Source organism: Notolepis coatsorum (assembly GCF_963971535.1).
Source record: "Notolepis coatsorum genome assembly, chromosome: 4".
Taxonomy (NCBI): Eukaryota; Metazoa; Chordata; class Actinopteri; order Aulopiformes; family Paralepididae; genus Notolepis; species Notolepis coatsorum.
The window spans coordinates 176717638-176744846 of record NC_140168.1 but is presented as its reverse complement, the minus strand read 5'-3'; the positions used below and the strand labels follow the sequence as shown (position 1 = coordinate 176744846).

The 27209-nt window shown below is 44.2% G+C and overlaps 1 protein-coding gene across 1 annotated transcript in view; it reads right to left on the bottom strand.

Moving 5' to 3' along the window:
• capn1 (calpain 1) overlaps positions 1-27209 on the bottom strand; it is a 126870-nt gene that overhangs the window by 29870 nt on the left and 69791 nt on the right. Inside the window, exons 5-8 of the mRNA XM_084312569.1 lie at positions 7082-7215; positions 4536-4704; positions 3778-3861; positions 3261-3346 (exon numbers count right to left, since the gene is read on the bottom strand). Coding sequence (XP_084168695.1) covers positions 3261-3346; positions 3778-3861; positions 4536-4704; positions 7082-7215 — 473 coding nt within the window. The remainder of the gene's footprint in view (positions 1-3260; positions 3347-3777; positions 3862-4535; positions 4705-7081; positions 7216-27209) is intronic.

Sequence of the window (27209 nt, the reverse complement as noted above, 5' to 3'; positions counted from 1 at the left end):
GAGGAGGGGACTCAGAACACAGCCCTGGGGGGCCCCTATGTTGAGGGTGATGGATGAGGAGGTGCAGTTGCCTGCTCTCACCACCTGGGGTCTGCCCGTCAGGAAGTCCAAGACCCACTGGCAGAGGTCATAGTTCAAGCCCAGGTCCCTGAGCTTGGCTATGAGTATGGAGGGGACTATGGTATTGGATGCCGAGCTGTAGTCGATGAATAGCATTCTCACATAGTTCCCCTTCCTCTTGTCCAGGTGTGATGCTGCTGTGTGCAGCACATGGGCTATGGCGTCCTCCGTGGACCTGTTGGGGCGGTATGCAAATTGCAGGGGGTCCATGTTGATGGGGAGGGAGGAGCAGATATAGCCCTTTACTAGCTTCTCAAAGCACTTCATGGCTATGGAGGTGAGAGCTACAGGGCGGTAGTCGTTGAGGCAAGCAGGCTTGGATTTTTTGGGTACAGGGATAATAGTGGACTTCTTCAGGCAGGTGGGGATGACAGCCTGTTCTAAGGACAGGTTAAATATGTCAGTGAATACCGGGGCCAGTTGGTCGGCACAGACTTTTAGGACGCGGCCGGGGATGCCGTCCGGTCCTGCTGCCTTCCTGATATTCACTTTTTTAAAGGTCCGCCTCACCTCATGCTCTGTTACCCTGAACACTGAGTCTCCATCAGCAGCAGACCCCCCCCCCCCCCCCCCCCCCATTGCCGTGGCTTGTGGGCTGGTGTTGTTATTACCAGCATCAAACCTTGCATAGAAGGTATTGAGGTAATTTGCTAAGGAGATGTCACTGTTCAGTTTGAGGGAGGTGCCTTTGTAGTCTGTCATCGTTTTGAGCCCCTGCCACATAGCTCTGGAGTCAGCCTGTTCAAACTGGAGTTCAATTTTATCCCTGTAGCGCCGTTTGGCCTCTGTCACTGTCCTCCTTACGTTGTATCGCGCCACCTTGTGGTCATTCATGTTGCCTGCCACTAGGCCGTCGTTGTATGCTTTGGTGCGCGCTTTCAGAGCTTCACGGACGGATTTGTCTACCCAGGGTTTTTGATTTGGGTAAACTCTAATTGTGGTAGTGGGGATTGTTTCTTCCACCAAAGTACGAACATAGTCCAGCACTGTCTCCGTGTAGACATTAATGTTATCTGTGTCGCGGAACACGCTCCAGTCTGTGCACTCAAACGCAGCCTGGAGCGTCTCCTCTGACGTCAAATCCCATTTCTGCACCTCTCGCGAGACTACAGGAGTGCTCTTGATTCTTTGCTTGTACTTTGGTGAAAGGAAAATAGCCGCGTGATCAGACTTACCAAAGCCACTAGCAGAATGAGCCTTGTAGCCACCCTTGAATTGCGTGTAACAGTGATCTAGGATGTTACCGCCTCTGGTGTTACAAGTCACATGCTGATAGAAGTCAGGCAAAACCTTTCTCAGATTGGCGCTATTGAAATCACCCACTACTACAATGGCGGCGTTAACGTTCACGGCTTGGATTCTATTTACCTCATCGTGGAGTCTGGAGAGCGCGACACTATTGCTGGCTTGCGGTGGAATATACACTCCGACCAGGACGATCGCCGTTAACTCCCTCGGGAGGAAGAAAGGACGACACTTGATGGTTATATATTCCAGGTCTGGGCAGCAGTGGTTCGATAATTCCTTCACGTTGGCTGGATCGCTCCAATTGTTGTTAAACATGAAGGCGATACCTCCTCCACGCTGTTTGCCGGACTCTGCTGATCTGTCCTTGCGGTGGATGAAGAAGTGATCGGCCGGTTGGATGGCGTGATCTGGGGTTTCTGGCGACAGCCACGTTTCAATGAAGCAGAGAACATTGCAGTCTCTAACGTCTCTCTGGAATTGAATCCTTGCTCGGATGTCGTCCAGTTTATTGTCAATTGATTGTACATTGGCTAGCAATATACTGGGTAGTGGCGTTCGGTGTCGTCTGGTTCTCAGTCTGTTACGGATCCCAGCTCTCTTCCCACGCCGTCTGATGGTTCCTTTGTTCCTTGGGTCAAGACCTGGTCCTGGTGTTCTCAGGATCTCAACAGGCCATTGCTGCGGTTCAGAAAGCTGATCCAGGGAGTAATCCAATCGGTAAGTTTCCCGTAATCCGATGTCTATAAGTGACTGACGGTCATACACATTAAATGCACCTACTGTTGGTACAGACAAAACTCTTAAAACTATAAATATTAACAAAAGTAAGCACAATCTCGACGGAGCGCACAGACAGGCGGCCGGGCATAGCGGCGCCATCTTAATGTGTGCAGTTAGCCACATTAGCGTGAGCTAGCTTAGCCACTAGCTAACGCGATCTAGATGGACATACAAACAATGTAACGTTACTGGTGACAAAGTTATTTACCTTGGAATACTCCTTTGCCAACTTGCTGTACTTTGCTTGCAGGTCTGCAGCTGGATTATGAATAGTCCCAACTTTAGCCAAGGTAACGTTAAGCTAAAACTAGCTTTTCAAATAGCTCCAGCTAATGCTAATAACACAGAGCTCCCGTCAGCCGTCACACTGTTCTGTCGGGATGATGGCATTAAGAAAAGTTATAATTAGTTTGTCTCGTCTTGTTTTAGTCAACAATATCAACATACATGAAGAGAAATTTCGTCCTGGTTTTTATAAATTACATTTTTGTGTCGTCAGTTGTGGTCAACGATATTTAATAAACGATTTAGTCTCGTTAGCGTCACATGGTATTCAATAACGTCACGTCACGTCTCGTTGTCGTCATGAAAAAAACCTTCGTTGACGAACATCTTTCGTCATCAATTCAGTCAACAAAATTAACACTGCCTCCCACGCGTTACTCCTCGCCACTGAGAGTTCGAGCTGCTGCGGTGAAAAGATGAGACAGGCTGCCTCCTCGTATACCGGAGGGGACACGTGATGCAAGGCTTCTATCCTCACTACAGCCGACCAGTGGGAGGCATAGTCTAGCAACATTCAAGACAGGGGAGGGATATACGAAATTGGGATGGGAGAAAAATAGAAAATATGGAGAAAAAGTGGATCAAACAAAAAAAGCTTGGTATGAGCCCCTGAGAATGCGCTTCATACAGTAAAAAAAATTTAAGTAAAAGAGGAATAAGTCCCAACACTATATACAATATACAAACTATAATATAACATACATTATCACATTTATACATGCTTTTACCAAAAGCCCCCCACAGTACACTTTTAGCATGGGGTGGTCCCAGTGGGAATCGGACCCCTGACCCAGGGAGCAACAGGACCGTTGTCTCGGGCGTCTTACTTGTCACTCCAGGCGCCGGTCCACTCCACCTCCCCCCAGGGGTTCCTGATGCGCACCAGCTTGGTCTGGGTCCCTCTGTAGACGACCTGGAGCAGGGAGCAGTCAGACATCAAGACTCTTGTCTGCCTTTCAGTCAGCATGCTGCGTGATTCTGACCTTAACCCTTTCACTACCACACTGCAAAGGGTTAACCTTTCACTACCACACTACAGAATGTTAACCTTTCACTACCACACTACAGAAGGTTAACCTTTCACTACCACACTACAGAAGGTTAACCTTTCACTACCACACTACAGAAGGTTAACCTTTCACTACCACACTACAGAAGGTTAACCTTTCACTACCACACTACAGAAGGTTAACCTTTCACTACCACACTACAGAAGGTTAACCTTTCACTACCACACTACAGAAGGTTAACCTTTCACTACCACACTACTGCGGAACACTTCTGACTCTACCTCTCCAGTAGCCATTGGCTTCGAGAGAGCATTCGGATCTGCCATTGGCTCACCTCTTCCACTCCAGTCACAGAGTAGGCGTGTCCCTTCACCAGCTTCTTGAAAGTGACGGCCTCCATGTCTTTGGTGTTGCTGATCTGAGCATGACAGTGAGAGAGGGGGGGGGGGGCACTTAGGTTAAGAGATCAAAACTGGATAAACAAACAAGTTAGAGAGAGTTGGGAAAGCAGTGAAACACATGCATACACACAGAGAGAGAGAGAGAGAGAGAGAGAGAGAAAGAGAGAGAGAGAGAGAGAGAGAGAGAGAGAGAGAGAGAGAGAGAGAGAGAGAGAGAGAGAGAGAAGGGGGTCGAGTGGAAGAGTGGAGACAGCGCAGGTGATAGAGATACAACAGAGAGAGACACCTTACCTTCTCTCTTGGGTCCGAGACAGGTACAAACAGACAGAATGGCTTAAAATCATGGATTTAAAATATCCACAAGTTACCAAACTCTTGATTTTTAATTGAATCTATGATAAATATCAGCTCTACCTGTGAAAAGAGCAGTGGAGTTGGGCGGCGTGCGGGGGACTCGCTGCTCTTTTATAATCACAGGTAGAGCTGATATTTATCCAAGAGGCGACTTTGGTAACTGGTAGAAGACGACGGAAAGGTAGCCTTCAGTCGAGAAGGAAGGTCAACTCAGTCGTTGTCACACTACGCTCTCAAATCAATGAGTAATAATCATGTTAATAAGCGATCGAAATAACCGCGATCATTCGCGCAGCCCTACAATAAACAGTCCAATACTATTCTGGGCGGTACTGACGTCTATGGAGCAGCCCAGCAGGGATCCTCTCTCTATAGCACGGCCGATGATGCTGTAGAGGTCGGAGGGGGCTTTCCTCAGCTCGTACATCTCCGTCACGCCGCCCGTGAAGTCCTCGAAGCCCTCCGACGTGCTGCCTCCGGACAGGGCCTCGTAGCAGCCATGCAGCCTGGAGGAGACAACCAGGGTTAGCAGAGGCTTGCAGACCCTTCATTCAGACCCCCCCCCCCCCCCCCCATCGCTGTACTGGCTTCAAAGACACAATTACTGTGTACTATAGACCTGTTCGCTGTCCTCGTCAGACTGTGTGCGTGTGCATCAGTGGGACAAAAGGAACGTAATCCTGGTAAGAACACAATATATTTGCATTTGTTAGCCATGCTAGCGATCTAAACAATCAATCCATGCCAAAGCTAGATATGTAAAAGGTGAAAGACTCGGGGAGCTCCAGTAGCTCACCATGTACCTCAACGCGAAAGCGTCGGGGAATACCGTGCTGCGTCACGGATCTGGTTGACTCCGAGTTCGATTCCCGGACCCGCCGTCATTTGCCGAATGTCTTCCCCTGTTCTCCCTCCCGTTTCACCCTGCATCTGTCGGTCATGCTTGACCAGAAAAGCGATAAACGCTAAAAAATGAAGTAAAAAAAAAAAATTGAAAGACTCACACTCACAGCCATGCTGATTTGGCAAAATGACATCCAGACGTTTTCGTTTGAAACTACTTTTAGTCAGGGGAGTGCCATGGTTTCTCCATAGAGCCCAATTATACTTATTTTTTAGCGCAGCAGCTCGCGCAGGTCCGGGGCAACTTAGTCACGTGACTCAGTCGGTATTGCTGATTGGCTCGAACGCGGTATGTTGTGAACAGGTCTATAGTCTGGCTTTGGTCACGTCTATAGCAAACTATTTAAAATCGCGGGAGAGATTTCAAGGTTTGATATGAAATCAAATATCCCGTGCCAGCGAACTTTTTCAATCAATATCTGATTTAAAAGAATTTAACAAAATAAGAAATACTCTTCTTACTATAAACTACTATATCTACTATGTCTGTATACGACTACCTATTATACTATGTCTATACTACTATGCACTAAGCACTCATGTTCGTCACTGCTAGACGAACAACACTACTTACCCTTAACCGCCAGAGGTGTACCCCTCCTGCTACATCATTTGGATAAAAGCGTCAGCTAAATGACTAAAAGTTCATGTAAATAACACGATTGTGTCTCAGGTACGAATATGTCACTCATAACAGACATGTTATAGCTCATTAGGAAGCATTCGAATCTTAAAGGAACAAAGCAACATTTTGGGAAATTAGCTTATCGTCTTCTCCAGAGAGAGACAAGAAGATAGATACCAGTTTCCGCTCTGTGCGTTCAGTAGAAAGCTATCTGGCTGCACGTTAGCCTAGCTTAGCACAATGAATGGAAGCGGATAGTGCCGGTTAGCCTTCGGGAGAGGTTTTAGTTGGACAATGCCTAGGCAAACCGGCACCGGATGTCACTAGAGCAAACAAAGAAAGCCATTCATTTGTGCTAAGCTAGGCTAATGGTCCATATCCGCTTCCATTAATTTGTGCTAAGCTAGGCTAGCTTGCAGCCGAATAGCTTTCTACTGAACAGAGGAAATTGGTATCCATCTTCTTGTCCGACTCTGGAGAAGACGCTAAGTGCATTTTCCCATAATGTCGGCGTGTTCCTTTAAGTGTCAGTGTGAAGATTCATCCTGTTGGCGTGTTCCTTTAAGTGTCAGTGTGAAGATTCATCCTGTTGGCGTGTTCCTTTAAGTGTCAGTGTGAAGATTCATAATGTTGGCGTGTTCCTTTAAGTGTCAGTGTGAAGATTCATAATGTTGGCGTGTTCCTTTAAGTGTCAGTGTGAAGATTCATAATGTTGGCGTGTTCCTTTAAGTGTCAGTGTGAAGATTCATAATATTGGCGTGTTCCTTTAAGTGTCAGTGTGAAGATTCATCCTGTTGGCGTGTTCCTTTAAGTGTCAGTGTGAAGATTCATCCTGTTGGCGTGTTCCTTTAAGTGTCAGTGTGAAGATTCATCCTGTTGGCGTGTTCCTTTAAGTGTCAGTGTGAAGATTCATCCTGTTGGCGTGTTCCTTTAAGTGTCAGTGTGAAGATTCATCCCAGTTTCACCTTTTGAGAAGGATCAGCTCATTGTCACGAAAAAAACCAAAAAAAAAAAACAAGCCACATCCTGGTACATTGTGTCAAGCTTATTCAGTTTACAGTCTTAACACCGTCAGGGTCAAGGTTAAAAAAGAAAGAAAGAAAAGAAAACAAAGAAGAAAAATACCTAGGTGTTGAAAAAATGTAAATACAGACACTTGCTGCATAGATATCTGGCCATATATGAAGATGCATGCAAGTGTATGTTTTTCCTGAAGGCCAACGGAACACAGCTCCTAAACACAGTACATTTCGGATACTCTCTCTCTCTCTCTCTCTCTCTCTCTCTCTCTCTCTCTCTCTCTCTCTCTCTCTCTCTCTCTCTCTCTCTCTCTCTCTCTCTCTCTCTCTCTTTACTTGGCGTAGGCCTTCTCCAGCAGAGCGCTCCAGAACTCCCCGCCCTCGGCTGAATGGACGAACAGCAGCTTCCCATCCTTCACCGGCAGCCTGTCGTCTATCACCACCTCCACCCACTCGCCAAACTGCCAGAACTGCAGGGAGAGAAATACAATGTCATTATTATTCTACAGGAAGCTGGTGTGATAAAAGATATTATTACCAGGACCAAGGGCAGCAGTTGGTCCCCTCTCTCTCTCTCTCCCTCTCTCTCTCTCTTTTTCTTTCTCTCTCCCCTCTCCATCTCTCTCTCTCTCTAAAGTGCCATAACTGCAGATTGAAGACAACAGAGGCATTAGTTCAAGTTTCAAGTTTCTTTAATAGTTGTCATACAGAAGTACAGAATACTTTTATACAAAATGCTTCTTACTGTTGCGCTCCAGAGACTGTGCAAGACAAGATAAGTATGAAATAAAATAACATAGTAAAATTAGAAGTAAAAAAAATGAGGTCACAGTGTTCAGTTTAGACATATGTACAATGTTCGATGCAGAATAGACGTAGTTACCATACAATATACAATACTGTGCAGTGTACTAATATATAATACTATATAGTGCAAGGCAGAAATGGAGAAATGGGACAAGGTGCAATTTAGGTACAATTCACAGTAGGTGTACGAGTTGTAGTGCAAATCCTTTATCAATAAATAAAAAGTGTAAGTGTGTTTGTGTGATCTAAAGTGTGGAGAGTGGGTGCTGCAGTGTGTTGTTTGTTTGAGTGAGTGTGTGCGTGTGGGTGTGTGTGCTGTGTGCATTTGATGGTTGTTGCATAGTGATTATTGTTCGTTTAGCAGCCTGATGGCCTGGGGATAGAAGCTTCTTCTGAGTCTTTCTGTGCTCGCCTTAAGACTCCGGTATCGCTTGCCTGACTGCAGCAGTTCAAAGAGGCAGTTGTTCGGGTGGCTCGAGTCCTTAATAATTCTCTTAGCCTTCCCCTTGCACCGCTTGTTGTAAATGTTCTGGAGGGTGGGAAGCCCCCCTCCAATTGTGCGTTCGGCTGAACGTGTCAAATCAAATCAAATCAAATTTATTTATAGGGCCCGACAACACACGTTAATGTCCCCATGGGCCGTACAGGTCTTCTTTAAACAAGTCAAGAAGACAACATAACAATAAGTCAAGAACAGAACAAGAACACCATAGGGTCCAAACATTTTTTAGATGAATGCAAATAAATGAAAGAATGCAAGCACTCCCAGACATACCCCACGCGAAGGTAAGGAAAAACTCACTAAAACCTAACAATAGTGTCACTAAAACCTAACAATAGTGTCACTCTTTGTAGTCTGCTTCGGTCTTGTGCAGTGCTATTCCCAAACCAGGAGGTGATGTTGCCGGTCAGGATGCTCTCTATTGTACATGAGTAGAAGTTCCTAAGGATCTTCTGACTGACTTGGAATTTCCTTAGGCGCCTGAGGAAGTAGGTGACATGTTAAGATATTTAGAGAGGAATTAGATATGGTAGGGATATTATTACGAGGATGGAAGTTTGTCATCTACCCAGGAACACGCTCTCTCTCTCATTCTCTCTCTTTGCCAATCTCTCCCTCCACATCGGTCTCTCTTTTGCTCTCCGCATCTCTCTATCTCTCCCTCCCATTCTCTCTCTCTCTTTGTCTCTCTGCATCTGTCTCCCTCTCTCTGTCTCTCTCTCCACATCTGTCTCTCTCCCCCTGTCTTCTCTCTCTCTCTATCTATGCATATTCTATCATTCCCTCCAACTTGCCAGTACAGTATGAAAGATACAGAAAGGATGGAGAGCTCTTCTTGCAGAGATATTTTCGTACACGTTTGTGGACCCTGGTGGATAAAAATAGCACCCGGCACAGTGAAGTCTGTCACACGCAGGTGTGCCTGGTGGCCACCAGGGGGCAGAAATGACAGACCAGCCAGAAGGCTGTTTCCCCACAACAGCAAAGGAGGAAGAATTGAGTTAAAGCAGGGGAGGGGAAATTACTTGGCCAAGCCAGAGCAGTCATCTCTTGGGCAACCATGCTGCCTCACACACCCACACTCACACACACATAAACATGCCCATACACACACGCTGACATGCATACATACATCACATGCATTAAGAGGGAATATGCTGTGTACCACATGCATGTATGTAGTGTCTCTCTCTCTTTGACACACACACACACACCCCACACACACACACACACACACACACACACACACACACACACCACAATAATTAAAGCCTAGCAACAGTTCAAACATGCTGCCTCTATTCATGTTAATGGGATTTTGTCAGAGAGATAAGTGTTGAATAATGCAGTATTATCCTACTGCACACAACGCCTCACACAGACCGGGCCACGTTATATACTGTAACCGTATCAGCCAGAACTACAGTAGGCTGTACGAGAACGTGGGTAAATATGAAGGTAGTGTTTCTCCAGAGTGTGAAAACGAGTCTGTCGGCCCACAAGGAAAGAGGAGGAGGAAGCACCACAGCTGAGCTCAGATGGTCGGTATGGTGTGTGTGTGTGTGTGTGTGTGTGTGTGTGTGTGTGTGTGTGTGTGTGTGTGTGTGTGTGTGTGTGTGTGTGTGTGTGTGTGTGTGTGTGTCTCCCCGGAAGCAGGGATTTATGTGTATGGTTGGAACCATGCACAATGCATGAAAATTATAGTTCAATGACTGCATTTTTTATGTATATGTGTGTGTGTGTATGTGTGTGTATAGGGGATGGATGGATAAATTCTGCATGCTCTGCAGAGCTAACTCCTCCTCTGGGAGGTGCTCTGTGTCAGACTACGGTTGGCTTCAAGCTTTTTCGTGTGAAGGACCCTGATCTGTTACACGTCAGGCTCACGGACCGTATCTGATTAAGATCATTGTCGTTAGATGCGAGACAGATATCATGCATCATATCATAATACGTCATCTATATGTCCCATTGTCCCAGGCATGGTCTTATACGGGTCACGGACGGTGTTGCATCATCTCCATCTTTCAACAGATCTTCAACAGCTTCGGGGCCGAGCTTCGATTTTAATTCGAAGCTTCGAATTAAAAAAACATTTATTAATAAAAAAAAAAATTATATATTTTTGTTTTGTTTGTATCTTATGTTGTGGGACTTGTACAGCACTTTGGTAAACTTTGTTGTTTTTAAATGTGCTCTATAAATAAAGTGGATTGGATTAATGAATTAAGTAGCCCCTTTCGTGACTGTGACGCAGCCAACACAGTGTGATTTAATTCAAGGTGGATCGCTGTTGTCGTTTGAACAACTTCAGATTTCATGGGAACTACCAATCCCCCAAATCAAGAATGTTTAAGATGAATGAAGTAAGATTTTGATTATTTGAAATATGGCCTGTGTAGACTAAACTATGCACAGAATTATGTCAGTCTACAAGGTCCGGCAATGTAGACCTTGTAGACTCCACTACAGACCAATTATCAGTGAATGTTCATGCATTTTTAAGAAGGGCTACTTCCACAAAAAAACAAAGAACTTACCAAAACATCTCAGTAGCACCTTATCTAAATGTTCTATTTCATATATGGAGATTCATATTTATTTATGTATTGCATGCATTTCTACATTTTATTTCCTATTTTGTTTATTCATCCCAGTATCTTTCTTTCTTATGTGTGGAATTCTACAAGGCATTTACATTCACATTTACATTTAGTCATTTAGCTGACGCTTTTATCCAAAGCGACTTATAAGTTCTGTACGACAGGTCATCAGGAAGGATACAACTCTATCAGCTGAGTAACAATATTCATCAAAGTGTTGCGTGTTACAGTGTAGGTTAGTTTATTAGGACAAGTGCATGACAGTAAGGTTAGTTAGGGTTAGATTTATTTTATTTTATTTCAGATAATGGTTGAAGAAGTGCGTCTTTAGTCGACGGCGAAAGATTGGACGGGATTCGGCTGTCCTAACTGGGGTGGGTAGTTCATTCCACCATTGTGGGGCAAGGACTGAGAATAGGCGTGTAGGTGGTGTATATGTGTTTGAGGATGATATCCTTCAAACAGGCAATAGTGATGATATAATTTGGGCAGTGCTGAGCTGGGTTACTTTCCTCCAGTGTATTTGTCCCCCGGCCACACCCAATGGCCCCATGCACACACACACACACTGAAGTAAAAAAAAAAAATAAAAAAAAATTGAAAAAAAAACAATTTTTATTTTATTTTTATTTTTACTTCGATTTTTTTTTTTTTTTTTTTTTAATGTTCGAAGCTTGTGCCATCGAACGAAGCTTCGAAGTATTTAAGACAGCCCTACCTAACACAGACCCTTTGTGTGACGCTGTGGGTGTTTCCTGCCTCGTTGGGACACTTGTTTTGGCTGTGCTCAAACTTTTTTTTTTTATCCACTTTTTCTCCCATTTTCTATATTTTCTCCCATCCCAATTTCGTATCATCCAATTCAACCCTCCCCTGTCACGGACGCCGTTTCTTGCCTCCCACAAGCCGGCTGCAATGTGGACTAAGTCATACATAGCACAAGTCCCCTCCGGTACTTGAGGTAACAGCAGTCGCATCTTTTCACCTGCGCAGCTCGATCTCTCAGTGGCGAGGAGTAACGCGTGGGAGGCTCACGCTGCCCCCGACACTTCCTGATTCTACTGCGCAGGCGCACCAACCGACCTGTAGGAGTCGCTGTCCACAACGCCCGATCCCCACCCATCAGTTTCCCACCCCCTAATACGGCCAATGTGTATTAGTACGGACGACCAGCTAAACTGAAAGCAAATGTGGAGCGCTGGGCTCGAACAGGCGAGCCCAGCGTCTCCAGCATTTCGTGGCGAGCGCCTTGCCCACTACGCCACGTAGCCGCCCCTGCTGCTGTGCTCAAACTTATCCAATTTCTGGAACTCTGTGTTTAAAACTTTGTCTGAGATCATGGAGCGCATGGTAGGATCTGAGCCAGTGCTGCTTTTGAGGACAGCCCTCTTAGATCACTCACAATTTACATGTCTGTAAATTGTATACTCTTGTAACATTTCATATAATTTATATACAGTGCTTCCTATTTGTTAACAAAAATACCAAATTGACCAAAAATACCTAATTTACCAATAAACAGATAAAAAAATTTAATAATGAAAAACCAAATTACAAAAGTAGACTTTGATCCCAGCAAAAGATTATTTGTTTTTTTATGACCCATCCTTAATAGAGAAGGATCACACACACAACGCATGTAGGGATACACACACACAAACACACAATGCGTGTGCAGGGACACACACGCACACAAAGCGTGTGCGGACACACACACACAACGCGTGTGCAGACACACACAAAACATGTGTGCAGGGACACACACATATTTCCCCATGTGAACTACCGTACTGTATATCAAGACATAAAATATGCATGTATACACACAAAAGCATATGTGCACACACACACATATAGGAGAATAGGTCAGTGTTGTGTCATCATAGAAACGTTCAAAACGGCTTCCCCAGTTGCCACTGGGACAAATGGCGTTGTAGGAAGTAGAGTTGTTCCGATACCGATACCAGTATCGGAAATGCCGCCGATACTGCCTAAAATGCTGGTATCGGCAAATACCCTCTAATTTTGCGCTCCGATACCACGTAATTTATCAACAACACTGCGGTCTGCTGTGAGCATTATAAAACAAACGTGTGTTTAACCGACCATGAATTAAAGTGTCAATGCTGTTTGTCATTTTAACAGCAGATACTTTCTTAAATGCCATCCTCCCGACAGAGCGGTGTTGACGGGGAGCTCTGATGGGTTCGCTTGGTTGTGTTATTAGCATTGAACAGCTAACCGAAAGCTAGCGTTAACTAACGTTAAAGGTTTAGCCATAACGTTACCTTGGCTAAAGTTGGGGCTATTCATAATCCAGCAATAATGGCTGCAGACCTGCAAGCAAAGTACAGCAAGTTGGCAAAGGAGTATTCCAACGTAAATCACATTTTCACCAGTAACGTTAGTCTTTCCATTTCCCGGTAGCTCATGCTAGCTAACCTAGCTCACGTTAGCGTCGTCACTGAACCACCTCGCGTACACAATTAATGACATGTTGCGGACAGCCATATCGGTGACAATGTTTAGCTTTTAGTGCCAAATGATAAGAGTCTGAGGCGGAGTCTCAAAAGAGAATGTTGAATATTTATTGTGCAAAAATCACAACAGATCCTCTGCTACTTCAACGGAGCCTTCTCGAAGCAAGTGCAGCAACAAATAATGTCCGTGTGGATCATTGGAGTAGGGTATATCTGCAGTGCTACTAGTTATTACTAAAAAACAGTATATATAAAACAGTATAAAAAGAAAAAAATATATAATTTATATAATATTTTTTTAATTTTTAATTTTTTTAATGTATGCACTGGTATCGGATCAGTATCGGTATCGGCCGATACCCAAAGCTTAGGTATCGGAATCGGATCGGAAAGGAAAAAATGGTATCGGAACATCTCTAGTAGGAAGTGTCCCAGAGCTGAATCCTGTGACCCGCAGAAAACCCATATAACTCTGTATGATAGTACATGTACAATAATGCTGTAAATACTGTATATTTATATTAATTCTTCTTACTATATATATATATATATATATATATATATCCACATATGTCTGTACACAACTGCACATAATTACACATCTGTAGATACTATATCTATCTGTACATATCCCTTACCCACTCTTACTAGTTACGGTGCTGGCCAGTATTGGTACTTACTACCATGTCTTTATACCCGGTATATCTGTATCACTGTATATATTAATATTACAACTCTGTACATACATACACCCAGTAGTACTCATTTATATATTTTATACCCAGTTTAATCACCTGTACATTTTATATCACTATTGCACTTGGATTTGTCAGCAACGCCAACAATGGTGGCTTCAGCACAGTGTGTGACCTCAACTCCAGCAGCATCCGCTTCCAGTCGGCTCTGTGCCCGAGAGACCGACCTGCTCATAAGTCATAACCTTGCATCTCATGTCTCATCACCTCACAACCTTGTATCTCATATCCTCGTATCTCATATCCTCATAACCTTGTATCTCATCACCTCGTATCTCATAACCTAGTATATCATATCCTTGTATCTCATAACCACATATCTCATCACCTCGTATCCAGTGATGGGAATAACGGCACTATAAGTAACTTCGTTACTAACGGCGTTCGTTTTTTCAGTAACGAGTAATCTAACGGATTACTCTTCCAATCTTAATAACGTCGTTACTGTTACTACAAAAAAATGCGGCGCGTTACTATGAATGAACCTGTTTCTTTCATCAGACATATATCTCTGCGCCGAGAGGCAATATTATGTTCTTCCTTGTTTAGTGGACAGTGCGCGAGCCAAGCATACATGCTGACGATTGGCTGAGGTTGAATACAATGTCATGGTAAGCCAATCAGAGGTGGAGGTGGGCGGGTGTCTAAAGCATCCAGAGTCTGACACACAGCGCGACAACGACAAGACAAGCGATCACTGATCAGTGATCAGTCAGCATGAGAGCGCGGTCCGTGTAGTGTACGTTTTGAATGTCTTAAATGTAATGATTAGATTAGTTTAGATGATTCGATTAGATTCTTATATCTGTATGTTGTGTATGTCATTGATTGATTGATTGATTGAAAAGTTTATTAACAGATTGCAGAATGGGTACAGTACAGTACAGCTCAATACATACAATTGTTAAGGGGATGCAGACCAGAGAAAGACTTTCGTCATAAATGTCATGAATTGAAAATGGGGGACCCTGATGTAAACAAGACGAAACTCTTTCACTGGTCTGCATCCCCTTAACAATTGTGTGTATTGAGCCGTACTGTATTGTACCCATTCTGAAATCTGTTAATTAAAAATGTTCAATCAATCAGTATATATTTGTTATTTATTTTTGGTATAGTGCTTAACACTTTGACTGCCATGAAACGTCTTTTCACGTCATTGCTGGCCATGCTCAAGTTGCCGGGGGACGCTGTACAGCGTCCTTATATCAATATTTCAAAAATCTGCGATCGGATTCATTTGTCCCCTCCGCTGGCCTGAGATCCACCAGCAGGACCCACTGAGCTCTCTGGCGGTTCAGGAGCGCCATCTGGTGGCCGATCGGCGCAATCGCCAAACAGGATGTTGAATAGAGGTTGTCCTAGACGACCGTAGTACTTCCGGCGCTCGCTATAGGTCCTGCGACTCTGGCTCGTCACACTACACAGTGATCGATTGCCAATAACTCGATAAACAACATGATTTGGACGTATATACCATTATACAAGCTGGAGATGGACCGGGTAAATTTACATCCCATAATGATAAGATTTCAACTCGACGATGATCGCCCAACGGCGCGCGGAGACTGGGGTGAGTTTCAGCGTGTAACGTTACCGTCTTCGATACTAACTGCTATTATCAACATTTGACCCACATTAGATGATTGGTATAACGCTGCCCACGGAATTATAAACGCCCCCTAGCCCATCCGTTCAACATCAGATGACGTGTAGTAACTTCTAGAAGTACGTCTAGTTGGAATTTTTTATATCGCGCTGATTGCCATAAAACTGTATTGCATCATCAATATAATGCATTTGGGGCTATAGATCACGTTCTGGAGAAAGCTGCAGAAAGAGATGAAAACACACTTATACATTAGACCATACTTTACTATGAATATGTGAATGAAAAAGTTTAACGTTGCTACACAATGAACAATACATATAGGACTTTGAATGGGCCCTAATAATGGCAATGTAGCAATAGAATTTAAAAAGTTATAGCCATGCAAAGAAGGGGTACTTCTCCATAGACATGATTGGAAGCTAGTCTCACTTTGTCCCACAGCAACATTAAAATAGTTTAGATTTGTGTATGTTGTTTATGTAAAAAAAAAATCTTGAAAGTAACGCAATAGTTACTTTCTGAAGTAACTAGTTACTTTTATAATTTGTAACTGAGTAAGTAATTTAGTTACTTTTTGGAAGAAGTAACTAGTAACTGTAACTAGTTACTTTTTTAAAGTAACTTGCCCAACACTCCTCGTATCTCATCACCTTGTATATCATAACCTTGTATCTAATCACCTCATATCTCATATCCTTGTATCTCATAACCTCATATCTCATCACCTCATATCTCATCAACTCATATATCATAACCTCATATTCTTGTATCCACTGGGCTTTGCAAATGGGTTTGATGAGGCTTATAGGTTCTTGAAACTTTGAGAGATTTGTGTCAACCTTCAATTCAAGTATGAAAATTACCCAAAAAGACTAGCTTTTCTTTTTGCCCAAAGACAGCAATATAATGTAGTCCAACTGCATTCCCTCCCACCCTCCCTCCCGCCTTCACTCTCTTCCTCTCCCTCTCTCACTTTCTTGCTTCTTAAGCCAATTAAGTCCCCCACCACCAGTACTCATAATTACATTCTGAGATGAGTCATTCAGGTCTAAGGAACAGCGCCAGAGGTTCAGGCGTATCCATCATGGATCATTGGATCATCTAGTATTATGTGTGTGAATTTGGGAGTTAATGTCAAGGTTTCTGTTGAGGGGTGCGGGTAGCATATTGGAAAGGTAGATGGATTTGTAGATGAAGGCGCAGGATTGGACTATGTTGATATTGTAAATAAACAGTACATTGAATTTGTTAAACAGAGGAGCAGATGGAGAACACTAGCCTTGCAAATGTATTTTGGATAATGAGTCATTTATTTAAGTTAGATGGATATGTGCCAAACAATGTGGCAGTAAGGCCATGGTTAGACTGGGTGTTTTGGTTTTTGTTTTGTTGCTGAATGATTACGTTTGCTGTCCTAGTTAAATAGAAATGCCGTTTTGGCAGGAAAACGCGTTTCCCTAGCGGGAACGCTGAAAAGGTGTTTCCGTTTTGGATACTCGCCAAAACTCGCCGACAACGTGTCATGTAATCGGTGCGGAGCCGTTGTTGCTCAACGCCCATGCGCAGTAGATACCGACATCTGCGTGCCCTCACCAACGTCCGGTGACGACAGAGCTGTCGACAGAGCTGTCCCAAATAGCTGCAGCTACCATGTGTTGTCAAGTTATTGTTATAAGGAGCCCAGTCCCATTCCCTTAACAATTGTTTGTATTGAGCCATATTGTACCCATTCTGCAATCTGTTAAATAAAGTTTACATCCATTCATTCTACTAGCATTAACGATTGCATGAGCAGCTGGCTAACGTGAGCCAACGTTAGCTACCAGACCCGGTTAGCTCAGAGCTCCTCTTTCAATCTTAACAAAAATGGCCCAGTCATCTATTCACCTTTGTTTAATACATGAGGCATTGTCTAATGTTATCTAGCTACTGATAGCTCCTGATATCATCAGTTGGTGCTGGTTGGCTAACGTGAGCTAACGTTAGCCGCTAGCCACAATGCTATACTGTTATAATGGCATATCCCTATCGCGTTAGCATGTAAGCTAACAAAATCGGCGACAATGAGACTAAACTCCGCTCTTGGTGGTCAATTGTGTTGATGTTAGTTTCGTTTCATCAACAAATGAGAGGCAGAACACACAGTGAATGTATCCGTTTTGTTTATTGCACTTTCTTTGCTGAAAAATAAATGCTGTTGGCTAAATGGCTCACGGAGGCATTTAACACTTTGAGCACCACTCACGGCTAATCTCGGGTTTACGATTGTGACGTTGAAAGCCACGTCACGGCTTTTCTCGGATTTTTTTTTTTTTTTTTTTTAGCGATCTGAAATCATATTGCATCACGCGAGCCTACCGTTGGAGATCCAGGGGCCGCCGGCGATCAGATGTGAAAAAGCGCCCCCTATCGTCTCCCAGATGGTAAATCACCCTTTTGGAATGGACTCAATGAAAATGGATGGGGGAAAAAAAGATTCCAGTCCACATTTTCCAGTCCACTGATGCAGCCGGAGTTACCAGAGTTCATTCTGGAGCCTCTGAGCCGCGGCGAGCATGGGTTATACTGTACACACGTTGGATCAATATACTTATCGATTTTTTCGAATGGTGATCAGGAATTGGAATATACCATTTGGATACCATCTGACGTCAGGTAAGGAATCTATGTTATCAGTGTTAGGATAATCAGACTCGTTTTCATGGAGATATAAGCGTTTCCACTATATGTGATATGGCTGTTTCACTGTAAAAGCCATGAGGAAATAGTAGCAGCGATTATCAGCGCACGGTACGAGCGTGCGTGCGCACACATATACTATCGACCATCTAGCGTTTATTTGAAAATGATTCATAAATAGACCGACAAATGATAACGTTCTGGAATATTCCAGTAAAAGGCGATTATCAGGGAATGTGTTGTTTTTTCTTCGAAACAGAGTGGTTTTCAAAATGCTATAAAAAGGAAATGAAGCGATAAAAACACAATCTGCTTTGCCAATGTTGACTGGAAAATGATTCTTTGATAAGCGATGGGCAGATTAGACACATAGCATAATTTAAAACATAGATTAGGCGATATTAACGTTACATGGGCCGTGGACCGTGGCATCAACGGGGTAAAAAGGAAAACACGGCCTGGCACTGAAAGTGTTAACACTTTAATCGCCATGGGTTAAATTCATAATTTACCATCCCTCGCCAGCTCTATTTGTCTATGGAGAAGTTCCCCTTCTTTGCAGGGCTATAACTTTTTAAATTCTATTGCTAAATTGCCATTATTATGGCCCATTCAATGTCCTATATGTATTGTTCAGGGTGTAGCAACGTTAAACTTTTTCATTCACATATTCATACTAAAATATGGTCTAAAGTATAAGTATGTTTTTATCGTTTTCTGCAGCTTTCTCCAGAACTTGATTTATAGCTCCAAATGCATTATATGCATGATGAAATACAGTTTGATAGCGATCTGTGCCAGATAATAAATTTCAACTGGAGGTACTTCTAGAAGTTTCTACGTATCATCTAATGATGACCGGATGGGCGGGGGATCGTTTATAATTCTGTGGGCAGCGTTAGATGATTCATCCAGAGTGGGTCATATGTTCATCAGAGCAGTTAGTAAAGAACACGTTAGAATATAACGCTGAATCTTACCGTGGCTTCCTCGCGCCGCTGGCACAGTATTTTTTCTACGTCCAAATCATGTTTTTTCGAGTTATTTGCACCGATCGATGTTCACTGTATCAAGACGGAGTCTCTCTAACGATAGCGAGTGGCCGGACCACATATGGATGAGCACTACCGGTTCAAAGGTTAATATCCGGTTGGCGATCTGCCGATCGGCCACCAGATGGCGCTCTTGAACCGCTAGAGAGTTGAGTGGAGCTTTGCACTGTGTCTCAGAACTCCGGAAAGGAAATATGATTTCGATGACAGATTTTTGAAATATTGACATCAAAGACGAGTTACGGCGTCTTCGGCAGAATGAGCATGGCTCGGAATGACGTGAAAACTCGTTCCCGGCGATCATAGTGTTAAAGGATATGTGGTATAATATATCCTCATGTAAATATATCCCCCTCCCCTGTGTTCCCCTTACCTGTGCCCCCCCCCCCCCTCTCTGTGGAATAATCACCCCCCTCCCCTGTGTCCCCAAACCTGTACCCCCTCCCCCCCATCTGACCTATCAAATGGGACCACACACCCCCTTTGTTGAACTATAAAGGGCTCTTCCCGACCACTATCCAGGTTTCTTACCTGGGTAATTTCAGCTGATCACCTGGGGCGAGAGATATCCCACAGATAACTCCACTTTTTTTTTAAATTAGCTTATTTAACATCTTCCCTGGAGTTAGACAAGAAGATGCATACCTTTTTTGTCTCTGTGCGTGCATTTTAGCTTTGGGAATAGACACTCCGTTAGCATAGCTTAGCTTCATCACTGGAAGTGAGGCAGGACAGTAGCCTTACAGTGCCTTACAGTGTATTGCAAGGTCTGACATTGACCAAACTTGATATGCATGACCTTGGTGGGCTCTAGGTCAACTCCTGAAAAGGGGGTCAATGTCAGACCTTGCAATCAAAAGTTAGGGGCGCACTGAAATTATGGCAAGGGTTATTAGCCCCCTAACTTTTTCCACCCGGACACATGCTATTTGAAATATGAATATAGAATATCAGGCCTATAAATTACCTTATTATGGCCAAGTCACATCTATGGATCGGGCCAAATCTCCTCTTTCCAATGGCAGAGTTAAATCTGGATTTAGTATCACCAGGCGCCCCTGACAGTGCAGCAAAAACCGTTAATGAAATCTACTGTAAGTAGTTACTTTTTTGTAATGAAAAATGCTCCGCCATTTTTCATCCGATTGAGATGCGTTTTTTTTCTAGGCGTTCACAGAAAGGTAAAGAAACAAACTACGTTCTATTTTATGGCAATAACGTTCAGGTTTGTTGGACCCCGTGAGACATAATCACGAGGTCCCTCCTAGAGGACTCACTGTGATGAGGTCCCTCTTAGCAGATTCTTTTTCTTGAACCAGGCACAGCCTCCCACTTACACTACGTTTATCAGAGACGCTATGCAGCACTGAAGAGGATTCAATACAGTTTGATTTATGCAGATGAAATATGTAATCAATATATTATTCACCAGTCAGCGCTGAGGTGTTCGGTGTTGGAATAATATGTTTTTATCCCTCTGCCAACTGGGTCCAGGTGGGGAAGGGGCTCTTCACACACATTATTTTACCAATCTACATTCACATGTGGCTTCCCTCTCCCAGGGTTGACATTTAGCCTCTTCTAGGATTGACCTTTGCCCTTACACACTACATGTGCCAGACGTACGCTGAAATTATAAGAACGCACGCGCAAAGTGCAAAGCAGAGTGCATGACAATACACACAACAAGCATTCCTATGAGTCCCTCAGGAATATCCTATACAAGCTGTTTATCCTTTGCAGGTTATTCAAGGTGAAAACCTCCATTGTGCGAGATTCTGTTCATTGAAGGACTCCCTGATGATGAGTGTTTGACTGAAGAAACTTGCAAAATCCTTTGTACTTTTGTATCATTGATGTCGCAATATTCTCAAGAAAGATTTTTGTGTTTACCCGTCAGTCATTAGCAACAGGAGATTTACTTGTGTCCGTTAACACTTTGAATGCCCATCACGAGATATCTCGGGTTATCAGCCCGCCCCCTGAATGCCCATCACGAGAATTCTCTTTTTTTTTTTATTAGCAATCTGAATTCATATTTCATCAACCGAGTCTACCGTTGGTAAACCTGCCCCACCAGGCGCTCAGATTTGAAAAAAACACCCCCTATCGTCTCCCAGATGGTAATGCACCATTTTGGATTGGACTCAATGAAAATGGATGAGAAAAGAAAACTCCGGAATCCACATTTTACTTCTCACGCATGTAACCGGAGCCGATCAGATTCATTGTGGACCCTCAGCACAGCGTGTAATATGTGTTTTACAGTATACGCGTTGGATCAATAAAAGGATAGATTTTTGGAATGGCGATCAGGAATTGGAATAATCCATTTGGATACCATCTGATCTCAGGTAAGGAATCTATTTTACCAGTCTTAGGATAATCAGACCTATTTTCACGGAGATATAAGCTTTTCCCCTATATGTGATATGGCTGTTTGACTGTGCGAGCGATCAGGAACTAAGAGAATCGATTTTCAGCTCGCGGCACCAGCGTGCAAACGTACACATATACTATCGATAATCTAGCGTTTATTTGAAAACTAATCATAAATAGGCAGAAAAATTACAACGTTCTAGAATATTACAGTACAGGGCGTTTATCACGGATTCTTTTTTTCCCCCTTGAAAACGAGGGCTTTTCAAAATGCTATAAAACGGAAATGAACCGATAAAAAAACAATCCGCTTCGACAATGTTGACTGGAAAATGAGTCATTGATAAGCGACGGGCAGATTAGACACATTTAAAACATAGATTAGGCGATATTAATGCTAACATTGAAGTGGATGGTGGGCATTCAAGCACTAAATGTGCGCCCCCTGCTGGGCACTGAAAGTGTTAACAGAAGAAACGCTGAACATGAAAACACATGCATGCATGCACGCACGCACACACACACACATAGTGGACCAAGCAATCATGTATTACACAATGATGCGTCACTACAACAACAACAACTAAACAAAATATATAATATACTAATAAATAACAAATGGGGTTCTGGTTCCGGGTCAAGAAGGATGTGAACGTCTTTGAGCCACGCTGCCACTCTCGTACTTTTATTTTACTTTACAAAGCCGATTTTTTTTTATTTCAAGATAATTGAACCACTAATATACAACATCCTAATCCTAACATAATATAAACTGCCTGTATTATTCGACCCAAAAGAAAAAAGAACAACGAGCGTGATGGCTGTCTTGAGAAACGAGACCAGCCCCGTGGATGGGGCTACCATGGCTAAGCTAATGGAGGAACTCAAACAGGCCTTCACCACGGAGTTCAGAACGGAGTTCAGAGCGTTTGCTGCCTCGCTCGAGTCTAGACTCGACGGCTTCCAACTGGAGATCGCAGACCATACCCAACGCCTGACCTCCGTGGAAGGCGGCCTGGATATGTGGTCGGATAGGATGGTGGAGCTGGAGGCAAGATGCACAGCTCAGGATGTAGTCATTGACAAGCTAAAGAACAAGCTAATTGATGTCGAATCGCGCAGTTGGCGTTCTAACATACGCATCCTAGGCCTGGACGAATCTCTACACAGCAACCGTCCTAGTGTCTTTTTCGCAGAGGTCCTGGTGGAAATCATGGGGAAAGATATCCTCGCTACACCACCGGAGCTCGACCGATGCCACAGGACGCTAACACCCAAACCAGCGCCAGGCTCCAGGCCTAGGGCAGTGATCACCTGCTTACATCACTACAAGATTAAGGAAACTATTATCCTGGAAGCTCGCAAAAGGAGAGGGAATCTGACATACAGAGGGAAACCAGTCTCGATCTTCGAAGACTATTGCTCCGAGGTGGTCGAGCAACGATCACACTACCGAGATGTCATGGGGCCCCTGTACAAGCGTGGATTTAAACCGTCGCTCCAGTTCCCTGCGACGCTGATCATCCGAGCCAAGGATGGCACGAAGATGCATCTACCATCGCCCAAGGACGCCGTGGACTTCCTGAGGACCCGGCCCAGAGAGACCCTGACACCGGCTTCACCAGAGCAGGACGCGGACCCGATGCTGGCTCCACCGGGGCCGGTCGCGGACCCGATGCCGGCTTCACCGGAGCTGAACGCGGACCCGACACCGGCCTCATCAGATCCAGACGTGGTAGTAGCTCTGGGCCGTTAGCATCCTGCTACGGCTATCACACAGAGAGGGGTTGCATTTAATATTTTATTACATATGTGATTATGGATGAATACTTGACGTTAGGCTTCGCCTGGAAGGTTCTGTTGTATATGACTGTTGTACTGTTGCATGGCTATAGCCACGGGCTAAGATGCTAACATTCCGTTTCGGAAGGAGCGGGACCTATTCTATTTTGTTTCGGATATTTCTGCCACGCTTATAACTTTTACGCGCTATACAAGCGCCCGGCCGTGTTTTGGTTCATTGCCACCGGGATGCGTTTACTGTTGCGTGCACATTGAACGAACTGGGAACTTGTGGCTGCGCCAACCGGGCCGCGGCCATTCGAATCCCAACCGGCTCATGCGACCCGCATGGCTCCCATCAATGTTTGCTGCTGACAACGTGCTCGCGGGAGCGGCAGACGACCCCCTGCACTGCGCCCTCCTCTGGCGGGGAGGCCTAATTGTGTAAGGTCAAACCAGCGTCAGGGGAGATAACAGACTCACGGACAAGGTATCGCCCCCTCCCGGCCTGGTGGATGTACTGCACGCCTGTTCTGTCGCAACATGCCTGGAAGATACACTCCCCCCCCCCCCTTTAACCAATAGTTCTGGGTTCCAGCCGTTGACCTTACTAATGGCTTATGGTTCAATTTGATTTTTTCTTGTTTACTTTACACTTTGAGGCACTTTTGTATACAGGGGAATGTGGCAGTTGGCCACTGAGATGGTTCTACGAATGGTAGGTTTGAAGTCTCTGGAAATGTTGGTGAGTCCCTGTGATGTTGGGGAAAGACCCACCGGTCCCACACCTTTTTTTTATGTCATTAATATTTGTTTTATGTATGGCTCAAAGTACGTGTGCATAGTGTTTAAGATAAGTGAATTCTGCATGCTCACAGGCTTGTCCAGGTCTGCCCCGCCTACACACCCCTCAATATTCTATGGCTACGGCTAACTCTGAGAGCTTCAAGCTCTGCTCCTGGAATGTTCGAGGTCTTCAGAAGTTAGCTAAGAGGAAGGCGATGCTGACCTTTTTAAAGAAGGAGAATGTCTCTATTGCTTTTTTACAAGAAATCCATATGGGGCCCAACGACACTGCTAAACTCCAAAAGAGTTGGGTGGGACAGGTCTTCGCCACAAACTATTCTACATTCAGTAGGGGAGTGGCCATATTGATCAATAAAAATCTCCCCTTTAGACTCATAACTTCCTCCTTGGATAGCCAGGGTCGCTATGTGATTATCAAAGGGGTTCTTAAGGGTAAAGAAATTACATTTATGAATGTATACTGTCCCCCAGGCTACTCCCCTGACTTACTATCCAAAATATTTACTGAATTTAATGGCCTGGCCTCTGAGGCTGAGGTTAGACTAGTGTATTCCTGGCGTTTTTTTATGCGTTTTTGACGACGTATCATGTCCTATCTACACAGAAACGCGTTTTTTGGCGTTTTTTTGTGGATACGGCTGAAACGCAAAATTGTGTTTGCGTTTGGAGATACGCAAAAAAAACGCCAGGAATACAGCGTGTAGTCAGCACGGAGCAGTTGTTGCGAAAACGCCCATGCGCAGTAGATACCATCTGCGTGCCCTTCCTGTGTACAATGTACAGTGTGTGTGTGTTTGGGACAGAGCTCCGTGTGTTGTCAAGTTATTGTTATAAGGACCCCAGTCCAAGCTACAACAGTCTGCATTCCCTTAACAATTGTTTGTATTGAGCCGTATTGTATTGTACCCATATGCAATATGTTAAATAAAGTTTACATCCATTCATTCTGCTGGCATTACCGATTGCATGAGCTGGCTAACGTGAGCTATCAGGATTCAGACCCTGTTAGCTCAGAGTTCCTCTTTCAACTTAACAAGCATTAAACAAAATGGCCCAGTCATCTATTCACCTTTGTTTAATACACACAGCGTTGTCTCTAATGTTATCTAACTACTGATAGCTCGCGATATCATCAGTTTTGATGCTGGCTAAGTAGCGTGAGCTAACAATGCTACAATGCTACCGATCGTTTTTTAGCCTAAACTATCCGCTCTTGGTGGTCACTTGTGTTGATGTTAGTTTTGTTTCATCAACAAATGACAGGCAGAACACAGTGAATGTATCCGTTTTGTTTATTGCACTTTTATTAGGCTTTGCTGAAAAAAGAATTGCTGCATTGAGCAAGATGGTGGCACGGCATAGGCGCCTGCCTTGTTGACATTTTCTTTGCTGGAGCTTCCAGGAAGTGTATTGGCACATTCGTTCTGATTGGTTGAAATTGCCTTCATGTTTGCCACCTACTGCCACCTACTGCTTTGGCAGTGTACTACATCAGTGTGCTTGGCTGACAAAAACGAAAAAAAAACGAAAGTGTGACTCGAGGCGCATGACGTCGCGGCGATACGCGGCGATGCGTATAAGAAAACAATACGAAGATGATACGAAAGGTGTAACCTCAGCCTGAGAATGCTTTTGTGGGTGGAGACTTTAACCTCATACCGTCTCTTGACAAACTCCCACTCAGTCTGGCTCCCCCCTCTAGGCAAGCAAAGATGCTCACCTCCCTATGCGAAGACACTGGATTCTCAGATGTCTGGAGAACCCTTTGCCCATCCGAACTGAAGTTCACCTTTTTTAGCGGCCCACATAAGAGCAACAGTAGAATAGACTATTTCTTCATCCCTCTAAGCTCTTTCTAGTATCGTCCTGCACAATCGGAAGTATCGTTTTATCGGATCACGCCCCTATATATCTGGTCTACTCCATGTCAGAGGAGAGAGCGCTGTCGAGGCGTTGGCGCCTCAACCCATACCTCCTCAAAGATGATATGTTTGTCTCCTATTTCGAATCGGAATTTAAAATGTTCTACTCAATTAACTCGCATTCTACGGATAACCCGTCTCTACTCTGGGAAACCTCCAAGGTCTTTTCTCGCGGACTGATTATATCTTATGTATCATCCAAGAAACGCAAGAAAAATGAACAATGCAAACTTCTTGAATCCAAACTAGCCGACCTTGAAAATCAACATGTTTCAAACCCAGCCCCGGCTGTGCTTATAGAGCTTACGGCCACCAGAACTGCATTAAACACTCTTCTGATCCAGGACGCCGAATATTCTCTTAAATTTGCCAGACAGAGAATGTACGAACACGGTGACAAGCCTGGTAGGTGCCTGGCTAAACTTGGCAAAAAAAAAGGCTGACACCCAAGTAATAGCCTCAATCTCGGACTCCAACAGGGTCAGGTCCTTTGACACCAAAACTATTAATAAAGAGTTTGCCTCTTTCTATGCCCAACTCTATAGGACCGAACGACCCGACGGTGCTCTCTCTGACATGCAGGCTTTCTTCGCTGAATTACACCTCCCTAAGGTATCGAAAGATCAGAACTTGCTCCTTAACGCCCCAATTACGAAGGAAGAAGCTCTGGGCGCCCTTAAGGCTATGCCATCTGGTAAGGCTCCGGGCCTGGACGGTTTCGGATGCAAGTTTTATAAGGAATTCGGTCATATTCTTTTGGATCCCCTGCTGGCAATGCTTAATCACTCCTCTGAGGTGGGGATATTACCCCAGTCCCTACGGGAAGCTAATATTTGCCTTCTACTTAAGAAGGGTAAATGCCCTGAAAAGAGCGCCTCCTATAGGCCTATAGCCCTACTTAATTCGGACCAAAAGTTGCTCTCCAAGATCCTGTCCATGCGCCTGGAAAAAGTACTCCCTTTTATTATTAACGAAGATCAGACCGGTTTTATTAAGGGTAGGAACTCTACCGACAACATGAGACGGCTCCTTAATATCATCCAAATGACTCGTGAGACAGACCACCCCGCGGTGGTTCTGTCTC